At 39.6% G+C, this 19,394-nt stretch overlaps 2 protein-coding genes across 12 annotated transcripts in view; one reads left to right on the top strand and one right to left on the bottom strand.

Annotated features, from left to right (window-relative positions):
• The window catches only part of HS3ST5 (heparan sulfate-glucosamine 3-sulfotransferase 5), a 147,970-nt gene that overhangs the window by 23,800 nt on the left and 104,776 nt on the right, over nucleotides 1-19,394 (top strand). Inside the window, exon 1 of one of the 7 annotated variants that reach the window (XM_083497894.1) lies at nucleotides 16,362-16,816. The exons of the other annotated variants lie outside the window; for them this stretch is intronic. The gene's annotated coding sequence lies outside the window, so the exon portion shown is untranslated. Of the gene's footprint in view, nucleotides 1-16,361; nucleotides 16,817-19,394 lie in introns of those variants that run through there. 7 annotated transcript variants of the gene reach the window in all.
• LOC310704457 (uncharacterized protein) overlaps nucleotides 1,550-19,394 on the bottom strand; it is a 146,307-nt gene continuing 128,462 nt past the window's right edge. For 4 of the 5 annotated variants that reach the window (XM_083497951.1, XM_083497950.1, XM_083497952.1 and 1 more), the window contains 3 exons: nucleotides 12,698-12,775; nucleotides 9,177-9,353; nucleotides 1,550-1,725 (listed from right to left, as the gene is read on the bottom strand). In XM_083497951.1, the coding sequence (XP_083354077.1) occupies nucleotide 1,725; nucleotides 9,177-9,353; nucleotides 12,698-12,775 (256 nt within the window). In that variant the 3' untranslated portion in view covers nucleotides 1,550-1,724. The remainder of the gene's footprint in view (nucleotides 1,726-9,176; nucleotides 9,354-12,697; nucleotides 12,776-19,394) is intronic. The other variant, XM_083497953.1, reaches the window with a different exon arrangement.

Genomic DNA, 19,394 nt, shown 5'->3' with positions numbered 1-19,394 from the left:
GAATAGCCAGTGATCAGGGATGATGGGAGGTGTCATCCAACATCTGGAGGGCCACAGGCTGTGCACCCCTGATTTATCTGCAGCTAACTGCCTCTTCTGTTGGTGCAAATTTGTAGTACCATAGTTGAAACAGCCACTTGCCTAAGCCAGTCATATTATGAGTCAGTTTATACTTCTTTTCAGCACACAGCCAATCCAGTAGAAACACACACACACACACACACACACACACACACACACACAATTTCAATGGAAGAAAAGTAAAGACAAATGCAAGAAGCCATACTATTTGCAATTCATCCTTCGCTGCTAGCCTTGTTTATTTTGAATTATAATAAATTATGTAATTGTTGATAGGAAAAGTCACACACATGCATGCCCACTTCCATTTATCCTAATGGTACTGCAAAGTTGTATTGCAGCCTCAATGAAAATGTGGGTGTGCTTTCAAAGCCTTGGCAGCCTGTAGTGACCTTCAGGAAAAATGAAATGGTCTGCTGGCTAGGGAAACAATTGAGCTGAAACCACTGAGGCGCAGTCAACTCAGAGATAGACTTCCCAAATTAAAAGCTGTTAGCAACAGCTCCAAACAAGATTGGAAAGTGAGAGCAGAACATATTTCTTGAAGGTGATTTATGCAATGAATAAGGCATGATCAAGAGCACAAACCTCTCAGAAAGAGGAATACCTATTAAACTGAGCAACCTGGACTTTAAACTGAACATCACTGTCATCAAAAGTCTGGGCACAAAGTGGTGTCAGAATCACAATTTGTTTAAACAAATAGATAAATGCAAACTGATGACCTTTTAACACACAGGGACATAAAATACATCCGTAGCTTCCAGTAATTAATTTGCAACAAGCACATCCTGATTTCCCCCCTCAAGTATCTTTTGACAGAATGTTCACACAAGAGCATTAGATATTTGTAATGACCTTTCCTGATTATAATGTATCAGGCAGGCAACAATGGAGTTTTCACTGCATTCCATATTAATGTCAATTAGCTTGGTGTAACTGGGAAGAAAAGGTCAAGGCTTAAATTAGCCCACAAATTCCCCATAAATTAATAAATGTTTTAATATGGATAAGCACATAAAGACCCAAATAAGCTTAAGCCCCAAAGAAACCCTAATTATTTCAGTTCTCTGTAACAGAGAACAATCCATCTAAAATGTTGGCATATGTTTTAGGAACTTTCTAACCCAATCTTTGTTGTTTTTCTGCCCAAAAGTTAATGTAAAATATTAAAGTGTTTGAAAGATGTCTGAGGAAGTGATTATGTATGTATTGGTTCAGAATGTGGTTCTATCCCAAATTTTGAGCTGGATGAATTTGTCTTCTGAACCAGGTAATATCATTCCTGTATGATATTCATGTTAGTGATTCCCTAAAATTCAGCAAAGTGAAGGCAAGATATTTAAAATAGAAATATTTGTACTTATATTTAAAACACCAGCAATCAATCAGGAAACACAGGAGAGAAGATTGAAATAAGAATAAAACAACAACAAAACTAGATATATATTTTAGTATAGTGCTTATAAATTTGTTTTCTTTCTTTTCCATTCAGCATATCACATACCAAAATCCCAAGTGAAATTTCCTTTCTCCACATATATGTATTTTCATGTTCTTTCTCTCACACACTAGTCTTCCTAACCTGCACCAGGCCCTTTACTCGTCCCTGCAGAAATTTCACTGTTGAATTCTGTTTTAATTCTGTTGAAAAACAAATCATTTTGTAGTATTCATTCTGAAAATTTGTATTACTGACACAAGGCAGCTTGATTTCGCATCCTGGAAATGAATCACATGAAGCCTTCACTTAATTCTCTAAGGACATTTTAAGACAATATAACACACCTTTGAAAAGCTTGCTTTAGTCATTTATTTGTTGATGTAAATGTTGCATTTTATAGCAGCCTTTCTTAATTTAAAATGAATTATAACAGCAGAGTGAAGAATTCCCTATAAAGCGGTGGTGTACTTCATTATTTAAGCAGTCCAACTTCTGTTTGATATTGCCCCATTTATCACTGAGGATATTTTATCTTTATTGTTCCTTAAAAAGAGCAGTCACCTGTACATTAATGCCAATTCCCAGCATTTTGTTACACGAGCATGACCAAGAAAGGGAACCTAGGATGAGCTGTGTAAGTAAAGAGGCGCACTATGTAGATAGAAACAGGCTTTATTTTCAAATGTTTGGGTCTCCAATAACACAAGGCAGGTCTAATCGCACCACAGTGATGTCGGAGTGCATCCCTTTACATTTGCAACCTTAAATGAATAGATGTTATTTATTCCAAGTGGGAAAATGCTGTTTTGATAAGAATGTCCCTCCATTTCTAACACAGAGCTCAGTGGTGGAACTTGACATCTCAAATTTCAGTGGCACCTTGGTGATGCCAAAATCTGGCATACCCCCCACTGCTCACTTTCCACTAGACTTCATAGTTGCAGCACCTGGTATGGTGCCCTAGAACCTCTGCTCCTGGGGCCACCAAACAAGTTGTGCTCCCTTAGAGCCACCTTTGCTGAGCTCTTCCTTAGGGTTTTCATAGGAAGAGCATACACTATAATTAAATGTTAGGACCATTTAATTACAGTGGTGCCCCGCAAGACGAATGCCTCGCAAGACGAAAAACCCGCTAGACGAAAGGGTTTTCCGTTTTTCGATGCGCTTCGCAAGACGAATTTCCCTATGGGCTTGCGATTTTTTCCGCTTCCCTTTTTTCTAAGCCGCTAAGCCGCTAATAGCCGCTGAGCCGCTAAGCCTTTAATAGCCGCTAAACCGCTAATAGCGCTAATAGCGCTAATCCGCTAAGCCGCTAATAGGGTTGCTTCGCAAAACGAAAAAACCACTAGACGAAGAGACTCGCGGAACGGATTATTTTCGTCTTGCGAGGCACCACTGTATAGAAGTGGAAGTCTTGGGGAATAGAGTTGCATACATCCATACCCAGTTCCTGGTAACTGTAGTCCTTCCCCCACATAGCTATTATTCTGAGCATCATGTCTTTTCAAGTGCACATGTGCCCTAAGTCCACACACCCTGCTCAGTCCAGGATTTATAATTCAAAATGCAACTACAGCATTCCTGAGATCAAGCCTCTGCTTAAATACCTATGGTGAAATAGAGCACACCAAATCCCAAGGCAATTTGCACCACTGTTTAACAACTCTTACAGTTGGGAAATGTCTCCTAATTTTTAGCCAGCAAATGCTTGTCTGCAATTTCCACCTACTGGCAGCAGTCATGTCTTCTGGGGCAACAGATAACAAGTCTATTCTATCTTCTGCATGTCTTGCTTTAATATTCTGATCTCCGGGGTAGATATATCCAGCTCTTTCAATCATTTCTCATTGTTTCCATGCCTATTACTATCCTGTGGACATGCTCTAGTTTGTAATGTCCTTCTTAAAATGTTGCACCCAGAACTGGACACAGTAGATCAGATGTGCCCTGTGCTTCACTCTGACCATTACTGAACAGAGTGGAGCTGTTATTCCCCATGATCTAGATTCTATATTTATGTTAATGCAAACTAATAGTGGATTTGCTTCTTTTGTAGCTATGCACTGGCTTGTTTTCAGGTTGTGGTCCACCAAGACACCTAGATCCTTTCTACAAGTAATGCTGTCAAGTTAGGCTTGCCCTATTATACTTTTGTGCCTTTAATGTTTTGGCCCTAAATGCAGGAAATTATCTGTGTAAAATTTCATTTTGTTGGTTGCGGTCCAGTGTTACCGCTAGTCAATATCTCTGTTATGTTGTTTGGTCCTGGCTGTTATTTCTGACAGCGGTTCCTTGTGTTGCATTGCTGCTTCACTGGGTCTAGTGGGCAGCTAGTGAAGCAAGTTCTAGAAAGTGAGGATCAAAAATTATGCTGTGCACATTTAGGTTTCTACATAGCTTTTTTTGGTGGCCAATCAGTATATTGGTGGCTAATAATTAGCACAGAAAAGCAAGAGAATTTATTTAAAGAAGGTTTAAGAAACAGGAAGAAGTGGAACTAAGGTTTCTCTAATGATATACATCCATACTTAGTCATCTGCTACATAATCAATATTATCAATAATATCTTGAGGCTTGTCCTTCTGGTAACACTTCTAATTGCTTAAATACTCTCTACTATGCTGCTTTAATTAGTATATCCAACCATCTATTTTTAATGCCCCTAAAAGAAATATGGCAATCAGAAATGTCTTTTGGGTGTGCATTACTTTAAAGGAACCATTTTCAAATAGAATTAAATGCTCAAACCTGTTTCACCTATAAAATAAAGATTCTTAGAAAAACAATAATTCAGTCACATAAAGATTTGTTATCTAAAGAAATGGCCAACTTAGAAATAGATTAGCTATTTAAGACTAATTTGGCCATATGTCTAATGGGTATGGTTCATAAACCTACACATAAAAAGCTTTGAAATGGAGAGTGGATGGTAAAATTACCCCAGGTTTTATCTTCTTTAGTTTGACTATTTAAATAGCTAACTCTTTCCTAACCTGACTGCTGTAAAAAATATTATCACATAGCCAAGAAGGGCTTGCTGCCTCGGAAAGAGAACAAAAATTTTGTTGGTGTATTGTCCAACAGCTTCCCTAACCTGAGCTGATGGAGGTGGTCTTAGCAGTGGTTTTTTGGTTACCTTTTCAAGTTCAGTGCTGGACTTCATGATAACTAAGGCAATCATGAGTCTTTTTCTATAAGGTGGGTCCAGCACATGTGCTGGTCATACTCTTGTTTTGTTTGTTCATTTGTTTTTATTTGCTATAGAACATTTCAGGAATGATCCAATCATAGATGGTTTCAAGTCACTCTATTGTCATGGACAGAACATTGATGAAGTTTGGATTGTTGTTCACAGTTTCTCTCTGCAGGGATGGAAAACTGACTAGGATGGTCCTAAAAACCTACAGAATCCCAAGGATTCCTGAATGCTTTGAGGGAATTTCTAATTGGCATGCCGGCAAACATGTTGGACTCTGATCTCATGGTGGAACAGTGAAGTGGAGGGACCATTGATAGGATCATTCTCGAGTGCCATATCCAATTAAGGGGCCTCAGATGGCTCCCTGGTTTGGAAGGAAGTAACAGGTGATGAAACAATCAAATGATGGCTCAGGTGGCTGAAATATTGCAGCAAATATGACTGAAGACAGCTAAGAATATATAATATATGGTGATAGTGATGAAGATTGTCTATTTCTCTGCCACCATCTGAAGGCACATGCATTCCTTCATAGCTTTGGGGAAAACTGAGACAGAAACACCATGTATGACCCAGAGATGATAGTTGGATTCTGCTGTATTTTATGGTGTTTGAAGTTTTTTTAAAAAATACTATGAGGATGAGAGAGAGAGAAGTATGTCTGCAGGAGATTGTCAGATGAAGGTCTAGAAATAAAATTAATAATTATGATGATAATAAATGCCGGCTTGAGCCCTGATTCAGAGGCAAGTCTTCCCCATTCAACACAATATTAGGGATGACTCAACACACTTCTTGTATGCGCAGAGCTGCTATTACAAATACTGAATTCCAGAGAAGGCTTTGCTCACTAAGTCCACTGGAGCTTTGGTGACCTAAATATTATTATAATGTTATCTTTTCATGAGTCATGACCCCAGAACCCAATTTTACCAAGGTGCCCAGTGTGGTTGTTAGGTCAAGCTCCTTTGGCTTTGCTCTTCATGTGACTATGCAAGATGCATGGCATAAAGGCATGAAGAGGAAGCAAACTTTGGTGCACTTCAGCTATCTTTATTAACGTGCTCTAGGTGTATTCTAATGCCTGACAATGCACCTGATATATTGTCTGTTGCCAATTTAAATATGTGTCTCTATCTGACCATCAATTTGACCTGGTAAAATAAAAGTGTATTTCTAAAGAGCACAGTGATCAGTTGCTTTTTCCTTTTCTCAAAGATAGACCTTCAACTCCAATCTTCTCCTAGTCTCAGTCTCATGCAAGATCACCTTTTTGTCACAAGCAACCCCTCCCCTCTGGGAACAAAGGCTTTTAAGTGTTTTTCTCCAAGAGACCATACTCTTGGATTTCTCCTAAGACAAATTGCTCATCTATAATTAGCTCCCCTTCTGTACCTCCCCTTCCTGTCCCCCTTGCCTCCTCCTCATTGGTAATTTTCTTGTCTAGTTAGGATCCAAAGGGAGCATGAAACCACGTGTAGCATTTTTTCAATTTCTCAACTTTTGTTCTATTTTGGGAGTGTTCTGAAAATGCTAGCTCTGAACCATACATGGTTCCCTGGGTGAAGGACAGCCTGCCAGTAATGAGAGGCAGACTGTGGCTTATGTCCAGCAACTCATGCCGAAACACTTCAAGAATCCCAGTATAAAACCATGACTGAGATTCTCAGGTCACTATGAAACTCAAGAAATCCACTCCTGGTCCTTTAGTCAGAACATGTAATTGTCAGCACTCATCCCCAGGGGTGCACTCCTTCTTTGTCTCCCAAGACTGATGGATGCCAATCAACCACTCTTCTGATCCTCTGTCTCCTCCATTTCCCAATTTTTCATGTCCTTTCTGCTCTCATGTGTTCTTAACTAGCATCATTTGCATTTGATTCCCCCCCCCCCCATTGCATTGAGGTCTTTGTTGCAGCCTGCCAGATTCCTAGCACCCCTCCCAGACCCTTATATAGTAAACATAAATATTCCCCACCTCTGTCTATCTCTACTTCTGTCACAGCAACATTCAAACCATAAGCTGTTGGTCCAGACAGATTGGGATGAAGGAAATATATCATTGTGTATTGTCTCAGCAAATGATTTTATTCTCTGGAATCATTCTGGCGATTCAAGTCACATGGCTGAACAGTGCTGTGTAGTAATAAACAAATTTCTTTTGAACCCACATTGGGAACCCACAAATCTGGGCTCAAGATCTTGAAATATCACACTTGTATGGCAACACATGTTTGCATGCATGTTAATCTGTAACGTTGGATCAGGGACATAGGTAGGCTTGCTGACACTGAACACTCCTCTCCCTGAGAAAAAAAAACTTCTGCAACATGAAAATTGTTCCAGTGATATAAATTCATATTAAATAGGCTGTGAACTAGGCAGGTAGAAATCCATGTCGGGCAGTCAATATTACACACCATTCTCTTACAAATTTGTGGAAACATGCTGCACGGTTGCACATCCTGTTTCCTGTTGTATATATCTAGGTCATAGCTACTCCCTTGATCAACACTGTATATGAATCATGTAATTAAATGGTCATGATGGTCCACAGTGTAAAAACTGGTAAAGATTTACAGTAGCTGTTAAAAGGCTCAGTCAATTACCTACCATCAAATGTTTTATTTGCCTGGGGGTTGCTGGTTTTTTTTTACACCTAACCTCAAGAATCAAGTAAGCAAAGAGAGGCTTATTTTCAGTAACATATTTACACCTTCAGCCTCTGTGGGTTTTTTACGCCGGGATAAGATCAGAAATAAGCCACCAATGTTTTATTTAAAAAGAAAAGCTTCTTTTTGCAGGGGAAGTTAAGGAAACATAAGAGATGTCAGGCCTTATTCCTGAGAAGGTTAGTATTTTACAGATACAAATGTAACAATGTCCTTCCCATGCAGACAGCTGAAAATGATTTAAGGGTGAAAGCCAATTGTTGCCCTTGTGCTTTGCAGCCAGTGAAGCTGTTTGCTGATTCCCCGATTCCCCCTACCACATACAGGGCTCCATGAAAATAAGCTCCTGGGAGCTGAGGGACTGTCCAAAACAGGGGGAAAGGAGAATAAGCAAAAAAATTCTGCCCATCCTCTTCCATTTGAATCCCACCCATCTTTTTCAATTTGCTTATGATATGGAGGATTTCAGCTACATTGTAAGATGCCACACCATGCAACCAGAGCTATATTCAGTTCTGATGCAGAGTCTCAATGTAATCTGACCATCTATGTGAGGTGGATTTCAAACAATACTGTTCACTGTGTGGTACCATATGGAAATGTTTTCCAAAGGCCTTGGTATGTTTATATGGAGATGGAGGTGGTGTGCTTCACTGTCTGAAGTGGCTCTGTTTCTGATTACGTCGTATGTGAGCAATAAACAAGTATGTTTTTGTATTTATTTATGTATTCATTAGGAATACTTACAAACCACTAAACATCACAGTAATGCTACAGTGCTGTATAACAATAAAAACTATACAAGTAAAACATAGATTAAGAAAAGTTCTCAAATATCATTAAATACTGTCTGCAGGTAGTGTGATGCTTATGGAAATCCAGTAAAAATAAAGACATTTTAAAGCATCTAACAAAATACTTTGACTATAAGTTTTATCTGAAGATCAGCATTCTTGATTGGTACAAACAACTCAGTATGCAGCTCCAAACAGATACTTCTCATCTGTCATGGCAGTGTCACCTTCTGTGATGGATAATGCTACCAATACAAATTTGGGTAGAAGGTGTTCTGCTGTTTGTCCCACATAGATTAGCAGACTAATACATTATTTAGTGTTTCCATAGTGTTCGCTTTCTAGATATTTTAAGAATGCCCTCATGTCTGGCCAAGACTTCAGAGCCATGTTTTCTAGACATCATCAGCATATAGAGGACTTTCGGTGGCCCCTAAATGTCTGATTTGTAGTGAAATGAGGAAATTCAAGGTCTTGGATGCATCATTGTGGATGTTGCTTGTGTTTCTGATTAAGACAATATTTTCTGCAGGGCAGCAGACATAAATTAAAGGTAAAGGTAAAGGGACCCCTGACCATTAGGTCCAGTCGTGGCCGACTCTGGGGTTGTGGCGCTCATCTCGCTTTATTGGCTGAGGGAGCCGGCGTACAGCTTCCAGGTCATGTGGCCAGCATGACTAAGCCGCTTCTGGCGAACCAGAGCAGCAAACGGAACTGCCGTTTACCTTCCTGCCAGAGTGGTACCTATTTATCTACTTGCACTTGACATACTTTCAGACTGCTTGATTGGCAGGAGCTGGGACCGAGCAATGGGAGCTCACCCCGTCGTGGGGATTCGAACCGCCGACCTTCTGATCAGCAAGTCCTAGGCTCTGTGGTTTAACCCACAGCGCCATATTGACAAAACAAAGAATAGAAATATGCTTCCCAAAATTCCAGATGTACCATGCACTTGACCTCCCAGCAGCGGAGTCGCTTCCACTTACCAGCAGGGAGAGGGGCGAGGCAGTGAGGAGGTCAGTGCTGTGCAAGCACATTGGCAGAGACAATCCAGCACTCCTGACACTGCCACCTTGTCCCAGTAAGTGGCAGAAGGATAGCATGGGAAGTTGTATTGAAAGCTTCTGGGAGGTCCAGGATAATGGCAAAGGTCTGAACCCTGACTGAAATATATCAAGAAAATCAGTATCAGTTTGCAGGAAAGCACCTGCTTGAACATTTTATCTAGGAAGATAAATGTTAAGCACTGGCTGAAGATGTAATTCACACCGTGTAGATCCCCAGCAGGTTTCTTTATGACTTGTCATTCCATGGCCTCCTTTAAATAGTCAGGATCACCCCTTGGACCCAGCTGGGCACTTTTGTCATATGTTTTAACCTAAACTAATGATTCATGCAGTAAGTCTTAAACCATTACATTATTTAGATCTGACAACACCTAAGCCCTGACCCTGGCACTCCTTGTGGCCTTATGACAAGCTCTGTAAAATGCTTCTGAATAGGAGAGTGTTTGTCAGACTATGTCCAAAGGATCGCTCGGTTCCTGCATGAGAAGTAACAGCAGACAGTCATGGCTGACACAGTTTCCCAGGGCAATTTGCCTGCTTCAACCAATCTTCACTTGTAATGTCAGCTGCCATGGAAAGTTAGGCATATGAGATGACTTTAAGTTCTTCTGGAATGAAAGTAGGGATTGTGGCCAGTGCTCCATGTGAATTGAACTTCCAGCCTACAATATTTCCCTGTCTCCAGAGCCCACTGCAATCCATATGTATTCCATGGTACACGTTTAGGGGTTGGAAAGCAGAAAAGTTGACTCGGAAATGGTTCCTTTGGAATATGTTTACAAACCATGGACTAGTGAATGCTAGTCAGTGTGGTTGGTTTTACAACACGTTTGCAACAAAGAAAGGCATACTATATAGCACTTTTATAAACTGAATTCATATTGATTTTCTGGAAACAATTGACACAGTATTCTGCTTTGTATAACAATGGATATGTGCAAATGCCCCCATGTATGAATACATATAAAAATAAATTCTGCCATTACCTTCTTATAACTGAAATATTCTGTTTTTTAAAAAAACCAAGCCATCTTGTTCTTCACTGCTCCTGGGGTGAAAAGTATAATTTGTGGAGGCCATTAGACTTAGACACCATTCACACAATAATGATTTTTATAATTACGTATAGAAAAGATTGTGAATCCTTTTTAAGTACAATGAGCTGCTAATTATTCTGAGCCTGCAGAAAGAACAATAGATTAAACAATTTGTCTTTTAAAGCTTACAGTGCTGTATTTGGTGGATATAGTGGTTGATAAGGAAAATACTTTTAAAACACAAATCATGCAGTATTTAATGCTTCTTTGAAAACTGCTGTCTTCATGTTAATTATAATGGATCTTAAAAATGTAGATTGTATTTGAAAATATCATTTAAGATTTTACTGACAGCATACTTTTAAAGTGTATTTTCTACTGTTGCCTGAGAGGGCCAGCGACAGAAAGATTTAAGCAACATTATTTACATACATTTTTTGCAATTCCTTTTTAACAGTTAAATAATAGGAACAATTTTATATAATAAACAGCTGGTAAACCTGCACTTCAGGGCACTGAATTCATCTAAACTTAACATCCCTGCAAAGTGATTTATACATTTATTTTCTTTTATAATAACACTGAATGGTCTTTGCTACTTCAAACCGATTGCCAAAGGACAGTTAGTTCTCATCCCAAACTGTGGCAAAAATAGCAAGGGTGCTGAAATTTGAGCTTTTCAGAAGGATATAGAAACATGCAATTTACACTTGTCCCTTTTAACACTGTGCTTACTGTATCTACTCTGGCCAAATTGCCTTTTACAAGGAGAGCTATTTTTGTTCTTACATCATAGGCTGTATTGTAGCTCTACATGAATTACAAAACCCATAATCTTTATTTTCAAAATGATGGCACCACTTTTCTTTAGTTACTGTATTTACTGAATTTTAAGTTATAGCTGAGATTGCAGAGCATATTACAGTTCTCCAAATGGAAGAATTTCATTTGCAATTAAAGTTTTTGAAGTCTTTAATGCATCTGTCAGAATGAATGACAGACTCATTCAAGGTTCCTCTTCAATATAGGTGAAATAAAAATTGTCACAGCAGGGTTCTTTTGGGGTGGGTGGGTGGAAATTAAGGTTATCTGCAAACTTGGCCAAGGTATTCTGAAACTTTTGAAATTAAGTGCTTGCCATTGCCCTATACAAATGTGATATCAGTTTGGAAGTATTTATTATGTATCATTTATTTCATAATTAATGCCAGGTATAGGTTCATCATTAGTACCATATTGGTTGGCCAACTCCAGAATTCTTTTGATATATTTGTTCAGGTGAAAATTTAATTTCCTTTTATCACATAAATTTTGTTTGTTGTTTTTAATGTTATAGGGTAATAAACATCATAGTACTTGGGTTTCCTATGAAAACATTTGTGCTTGGGGGTCACTGAGGAAACTGAGATCCACGGAGAAGGGAGTGAAAGTATACCATGACTAATTTAAGGTCCCTGATGTCTTCAAATCTGGAAATGAACAGTTTGGTAGAGGCTGCACATATTAAGTCCCTTCTTGTACCAGGGTATCATTGACTATGATGGATATAGAGTGCTGGCATCTTTATGCAATTAATGTTCACACAAAACCATGGTAGGAAAAAAAAGGTTTAAGCTTCCCTTCCCTATGTGATATGGCTTTTATCTGCTCATGCCTGCTAAGATTTTCTTTTTAACCTGATGTATTTGCAAGTAATGCATTTAATGTCACATCTAGTTTGTGGCATAGATGTTCAAGAAAAAGAACCCACTTCAGTATATTAATCTGAGATGTGGGCTCTGGATCATGAAAGCATAGATTTTAAGGGTCTGTACGACTATTGCTTTTTGTAGCAACAGAAACACACAGTTATGTTTCTGGAATTTAAGAATTAAATGGTGTTTCTATCCTAGTGGTACAGCAATAAAGCTGTTGGCATATTTGCAAAGCTGGATGGGGGACTGTGTGTTGAGATTCCTGTATTGCAGCAGGTTGGACTCGATGACCCTCAAGAACTCTTCCAATTCTAGAATTCTATGATATTTTTTAGTATTCTTATTGAGAAGCTTTTCTTTTTTCGGAAACTTAGCATGGTCCAATGCCACTATTCCTTCCAGAATATTTGTGGCTCACACGTATTTATGAGATGTTCGTGTTGCAGCACATTTAATGTGATAGTATTAAATGTTCATATTTAAAACAAAATCAAAATCAAAAGTACTTCCGAGACTGTGGGCTGAACCCTCATAGACAGGGCATGCTTGTAATGTGATGGAAGTAACATTGGTTAAGTTACAAGTGGTCTTTTCCAGATTCCAAAGAATGAAAAACTACCTTTCATGTCAGATTTGTCTATGACCAAAAAGGTACTGATGTTTCCATAGTGAAAATAGCAAGTGGTTTATTCATAGACTCCTTTTGTACCTTTGCTCAGTTGAATTCCAGATGCACCAAAGCCAACCATTTCTTCTCTCCTTTTGTTTGCTCCCTTGGACTGTTAATCTGATTTGTTGATATTGTTGACAGGTTGCAATATGAGAGAGGGAAATAAAAATGAAATCATTTTCAGGGCTTGATAGAATAATACAACGAGGCATAGTATTAGTCACAATGAACATTTATTTCAGCACCAAGAAAATATATTTTTTTTGTAGAAGATGTGGCTTGTGGAAGTATTTTGTCTTCTTTTTGTTAATATTCAGGTCACAATCAGAGACGGGAGGGAGGGATGGAGCCTAAGCACAATGCTGCTTTTGATTTTTCTGTCACTTAGATATTCATTAATAAACTGTATCTCTACCATTGCTCACTTCTCAAAACTCACATAACATTTAGATGAGCCACAGCAGAGTCAGAAATGTAGACAGCTCTGTGCTCTAGTCATAGTGGAAGAAGTAACAGGAGAAAAGAGGTAGAATAATATTATAAACTCTGAAGAGAAACTATTTTATATTTCCCTGCATCATTTTCACTTTTCACCATTTCTTTAATTCAGAATTATTTAAATTAACTGTAAAACAATGAACCTTTTTTTCCAAATTAGCCCAAACAATATTGCTGTATATTTATTACTGTGTTGTATACTTATTTCATTTTAAAAAGTAGTGGCTGATAAAATTATTTCAATCCATCCCTCTGCCTCCTTTCCTGTTCCCCTTACTGCGAGAGCTATAATTCCCCCTTCAAAGTACAAAGAACTAGATCATATCAATCTTCTTATTGTCTTTGGAAAATCTAATCTGTGGGTCAATGTTGGCCAGCTTTATCTTAAAAATTATCCAGCTGCAATTTTCCTGACAATTCAGCTTCCTTAAACTAACCCCCTTTCCCTCCTCCCTACTTCATTTGATCAGGGAAGTCTAATTTGCAGCTGTCAGGAACTTGGATTGATATGCTACTTTAAAAAATGATTTAGTCATGATTTACTCCAGTTTGGAACGGAAAGCAACAATATATTACTATCCAAGGAGCCAGTAATCGAGTTGTAAACCTATGTATTTTTGCCCATAGATGAACTAGAGCAGTTTGTTATCCAAGACTGCATATGGCAGTTTCTCCATAGGCCACAAAAGCCACAACCAAACAATTTGAGTTGAATATTTTCTGTGTTGAAGGCATGGAAGACTATAAATTTGAAGTTAAGGAATGAAAAAGAGAGAGAAGTAACATTCTCTGAAGACAAAACACAAGCTCTGAAACTATTTTTTTCTTTTTAAAAAATGGCCTGGAAAGCTCAGTGTTTCAGTGCATAATATATTTGCAAACTATTCAGGAACCACTTAATATAAACAAACAAGAAAGCTAAGCACTGTTGCCAACAGTAGGAATGTGGGACTTTTTTTCCTATACAATGCAAGTAGTATATAACATCCTTCAGGTGAGCAACGGAGCTGCAGAAACCTTGATTACAAAGCTTGAAATGCTTTGTAATCATATTGTCAGATTTTCCTTGGCTGGGATCCAAACCTGTTGAAAAAGCTGTTCCACTCACACAGAGGGGCTTTTAAGCACTTCCCTTCAAGCCCAGCCCCAAAGCCCAATCCCAAGTGTGAGAAGGCTTCCAAACCACTACTTTATGTGTGGCTGCAATTGGATTTTCTCTCCCTGCACATTCTGAAGCACTTTCACTACTCATTCACAGGGAGTGGGAAGTATTGTGGTGGATCTGAATTGTGAATATTTTTTACCGTAAATGTCCACCTTTTCCCAGTGAGCATGAAATTACAGTCAACAGACCAGAAACAAGACCAAAAATTAACCATAGAATACACCAAAATTTGATACACAGGAAATGCACCCAAAAGTGTAAAAAGGAACAAAAGCTCAGTAGTATACAAAATAAGTAACCTCAGTTAAGTCCTTGGGACTAATTGCTCCAGTTTTGGTGGTTATTTCCTCCTTAATTCTCACTGTCACAGATAAAAAATATTAGCCTCTATCAATGTCTCCAATGGGTTTTTTGCTCCCAGCAAATATTTAACATGGAATTGAGCTAACCTTCCTGGTAATCTGGCCAATAGAAGACCAATCATTTGCTGAAAAGCTCCAGTGCAGAAACTGCAAAACAGAAGAAAGGACATGTTCCACACATTCCACCTCCGGGTTGTTTCTAGGGCATACCTCTAAGGTGAGAGGAAAATCAGCATAGCTACCCCAGAGCATTTGAAATGATGAAACATTCAATCTGGCCAGAGTAAAAGCTCTGCAGTATTTAGCTACACATGAATTCCTAAAATAAGCAACTAACTGAAAAAGAACATTATAGGAAATGCTCAAGGAGCAATGTGAGCAGGTTATACATGTGAGCCAAAGGGTCCTGAAAGGAAATATCCTAGAATCTTTGTTTTACCAAAGCTAGTGCAGAATTAAATATCATTTGAAGAAGGAAAGAAGGATGCAACAAGATTTTTGGGCAATAGACTTAGTGTATACACTGTCATATCTATCCTTGGGTAAATATGGTAGCCACCAAGTTGGTATTTTAACGACAAAGATCTTGAACCAAAGTTTTAAGGCTGCCAACCAAGCTCTTATCTCAAAAGGACATCATCCTGTTTCCAGTAATATAGCTGCATTAGGAACACATCTTGGAATATGTAAAAGGACTTGTAAGCATTTAGCTCGAGCATCATTTCATTCCAACAACACTCCATTAGTTCAAATAGGAGCTCCACAAAGCACTGAAATAACCACAGGAATAATATTGACACTCTATAGTGTAAAAAAAGCACACTAGCAGACTGATTCATTGAAGTTTCCTGAGAAGCAAAGGATCTATGTGTAGCCCAAGAGATAAAATGATGGAATAGCGCCCCCAAAGTGAGCACGAAATGGATTGGATACATCTGAACCACCAAAATCTACATCTTTTCAATTATCCAATTATATACCCAAATTGTCATGTGGTCATTGTTTCTACTCTCAGAGCTCACACTCAGCAGCAGCCCATCCTATTTCCCCAGGGTCATCTTTAGTATATGCGCTGCCGGGGCACAAAGATCCACCCAGCGCCCCCAAATTTAGTTTAGCCGCCCCCAAATTAACTTTTATTGAGCTTTTTTGGGAGGATGGAAGCCAAAGTTGTTGATTTTTTTTAAGAGGGGGCAAACTCAAGATTGTTGAGCTTTTTGGGGTGAGGAAAATCGCTCACTTGTAACAACGATGCAGCGGAAATGTCTGCTTTTGCTTCCTGACTCGTCGGGAATATTTGACGCTACGGAGTAACACAGCGACAGAGGAGGGGGGCGGGGACTTTCGCTCCATTGCTTTTCACTGCTGTCAATCGAGAGGGACCGGTATACAGTAGGTATACATTTGCCGCCCCCCAGAAATCAGCGCCTAGGTGCCCCGCACCCCTTGCACCCCAGGGTAAAGACCGCCTTGTATGTCACTATCTGAGTTGAAATGGGAATGTGCCGCCCCCTGCCTCCCCTGTGCCCCGCCCCCTCCAGTTCTGCCATGTGCTAGAACTCTGGGAGCATTCTGTGAGGCATTCCCCTTCATTGGGGAAGAAGTGGAAGTGTTCCATTGTGCAGTGGAAGTGGTGGAGCAGAGAACAACACGTTCCCATTTTGCTTCAGGGAGTGTTTTGGAAGACAGTGTTAGCGGTAGGGTGGCCTGAGATGAGTGCTTCACCCTGCCACACTAGTTAGCCAGCTTTGCTCACAGTTCTATCTTCTGCTGGCTTTTCTCTGTTATATTTCCTGAGTGTACAGTAACAAACAGTACCTATTACTAGAGAAGAAATTAGAAAATAACACAGTTTTCATCCCTCTCTGGGAATAATTGGGACCATCTCCAATAGGCCATAGAATGCTGATCTTACACCACCTTAGATTTTTGTCCACCTTGTACAGTTTTGCCTGGTTTGACTGTAAATGGCTTTTTAGAGTCTTAGGCAGAGTTCTTACCCATCACCTCGTCCTTTGGTTTGTTTGTTTTATTGGAGATGCCGAAGATTGAACCTGCAATCTTGGACATGCAACACGTGTTATAGCACTTAACTAGATGCCTCAAGAATTTGGGTTTGACTGTTTCTTTATGGTGAGTTCACATGGTACGATTTGTCCTTTTCATTTACCTATTGAGAGCCATCCATATTTTTTTTCAGTGCACACTCTAAAATTAACCTTTTTATTACTGGAAGGCTGGTGTTAATACCTTAAACGCCCTAGAAATTTTGATTCAGCATACAGCCTGCCTGACATTTTCCACTTCAGAAGACCTCAGGTCAATGTGTTGTGGCAAAGCATATAGCTCTAGTGGCATTTCATGGCCTTCAAATAGTTCATGTCATTTAAACATTTCATGACATAAATGTTAATTTTTCAGTGTGATCATTTCTGAGGCATGGCATATAATTGAGATGCTGCTCTGGCATAGCATAGTTTATTAATACCTAATCAGAAGATAGAAGTATTTTGGTGCAGAAATTTGAAACAGGTTCTGTATTTTACAGCCTAACATAGGTTGATAATGGCTCAAAAGTATTTTCACTTGGGATTTTTATTGTTCTTCCAACAGGAATAAATCTAGCTCTCCCCTCCTGCTAGCAGTACATTTCTCATAGTTTGATAATCCAGTCTTACTGAGCTCTGTATCCCTTTCCTCCCATGTGAATGGCACATAAATTTGTGACTCAAGTCGGCCCATCAAAGTGCAGAGCTGTGGATTGCATTGTATTTTTGCATCTAGGTTCTTTGCCAGAAGGCTGACAAAAATTAGAAACCTTTCATACATTACTTCAGGCAAGACTAGATTTGCTAGGAGGACTTTGCACTACAACAATCTTCATCCAATCACAGTTTCCTAACAAGGGTACTTGTATGATAAACACAATTGCTGCAATTCACCTGTTATAATCTTAGGTGTGCATTTCAAGCATTGTATGGATACATTCAAACTTGTAAATATGTGAAGTGGTCCTTATTGTCTAGCATGCCATTCACATGAGTGGTGATCTCTGCTGCATTTCCTATATTTTCTCCATGAGCGTTTGTTTTCTGCATCCTTTTTTCATATAGGTATGAATATTACTGCACATTATAACATGTTCAGTGTATCTTAACAACTGGCCGTTTAGCTATATAGTGACTGAATACCTGATAGGAAGGCTGAGTTTTGAAAGCACAAGGAGGCACTTGCACTCCAATCATAACATTGGTTAAGCTTGTTTTCACTGCAGTAGATGCCAATTAAATTACTGATTTTCATAATTATAATTCAGCATGGTAAGAGTCGATAATGAATGTTGTCACACTCAAGCTAAGTTATTACTGTATAGGAGCTCAGGTCTTCCTTCTGTTGATGTTCTAATCCAAGAGTTTGCAAACAACACATTATTCATTTTTTAAAATGTGGATTTCAGCAGTTTACAATGATATAAATTCTACCACATGTTGAATTGTTTATAGATTAAATAAGCTAAGCAATGCTGAAATGTGTCAGTATTTTGGTAAAATCACACATTATCTCTAGTAAAAACTCTTTCGTTTGAGGAATCTATATTACTGTCCCGAAGAGACTGTCCCGAAGAGACTGTCCCGAAGCACAGCAGTGTTTTAGGCTGCTCAGCCTCCTTGCCTTACAGCTGATGCATGGGGTAGTACAACAGCTACTTTCTTGCATGTTCTCCAGCCTCTAGCTAGCCCCAAAGCTTCAATTCAAGATATTTTGGTCTGGATTGGAGAGTGTGGGAGAGAGTGCTGGAAAACAGGGGGGAAATAGCATTTAGAGGCATTCTAGAGGGTGCTCCCCACTTATGTGATTTTCGCTTATGTGTGCAGGGCTCTGGAACGTTATCCCCGCATAAGTAGGGGGGCACCTGTAGGTTCTCCATAGGAAATGGCAATTTTGTAGAGCACTTTTGGACTTTGATTGTGCCACATGGCCTGCAAGCACTTCCCATAGCCTGCTACTAAAAGCATATTTTAACCTTTGCTGACTAAATTGACACTGCTGTTCAGGTCTTGAAAATAGTTTGTTTGTTTATTTGTTTCTGTTTCTAAAAGTATGTACCATATTTTTCACTCTATAAGACCGACCCCTCTCGTTCTCCTGGCTTCAGGGATAGCCACCAGAAGCCTCCGGAGTGCAGCGGGAGCTCCTGCTGCACTCCAGAGGCTTCGCGTTGCTTTCTTACATGTCCTCCAGCCTCCAGCTGGCCCAAAAGCTTCAACTCAATATATTTTGGTCTGGATTGGAGAGATCGTGCGAGAGTGCTGGAAAACAGGGGGGAAATAGCATAGAAAGAAAATAGAAAGAAGCCCCTCTCACTTTCCTGGCTTCAGGGATAGCCGCCGGAAGCCTCCGGAGCACAGCGGGACATCCCGCTGCACTCCTCCCGCTTCGCGTTGCTTTCACTGAAGCCTGGAGAGCGAGAGGGGTCGGTCCACACCGATCCCTCTCGCTTTCCTGGTTTCGCTTCGCTGGAGAGGTGCTGCGCAGCTTTCCCTCTCTGCGCAGTGCCCCCTTCAGCGAAGCGGGAGGAGAAATGGAAGGGGCTCCGTTTCTCCTGCCGCTTCGCTGAAGGGGCGCTGCTCAGAGAGAGAGAGAATATTTTTTTTCTTGTTCTCCTCCTCTAAAACTAGATGTGTCTTATGGTCGGGTGCGTCTTATAGAG

This window comes from Podarcis liolepis (genome assembly GCF_965112155.1).
Source record: "Podarcis liolepis genome assembly, chromosome: 3".
NCBI lineage: Eukaryota > Metazoa > Chordata > Lepidosauria > Squamata > Lacertidae > Podarcis > Podarcis liolepis.
This window is presented reverse-complemented; position numbering and strand designations above follow the sequence as displayed.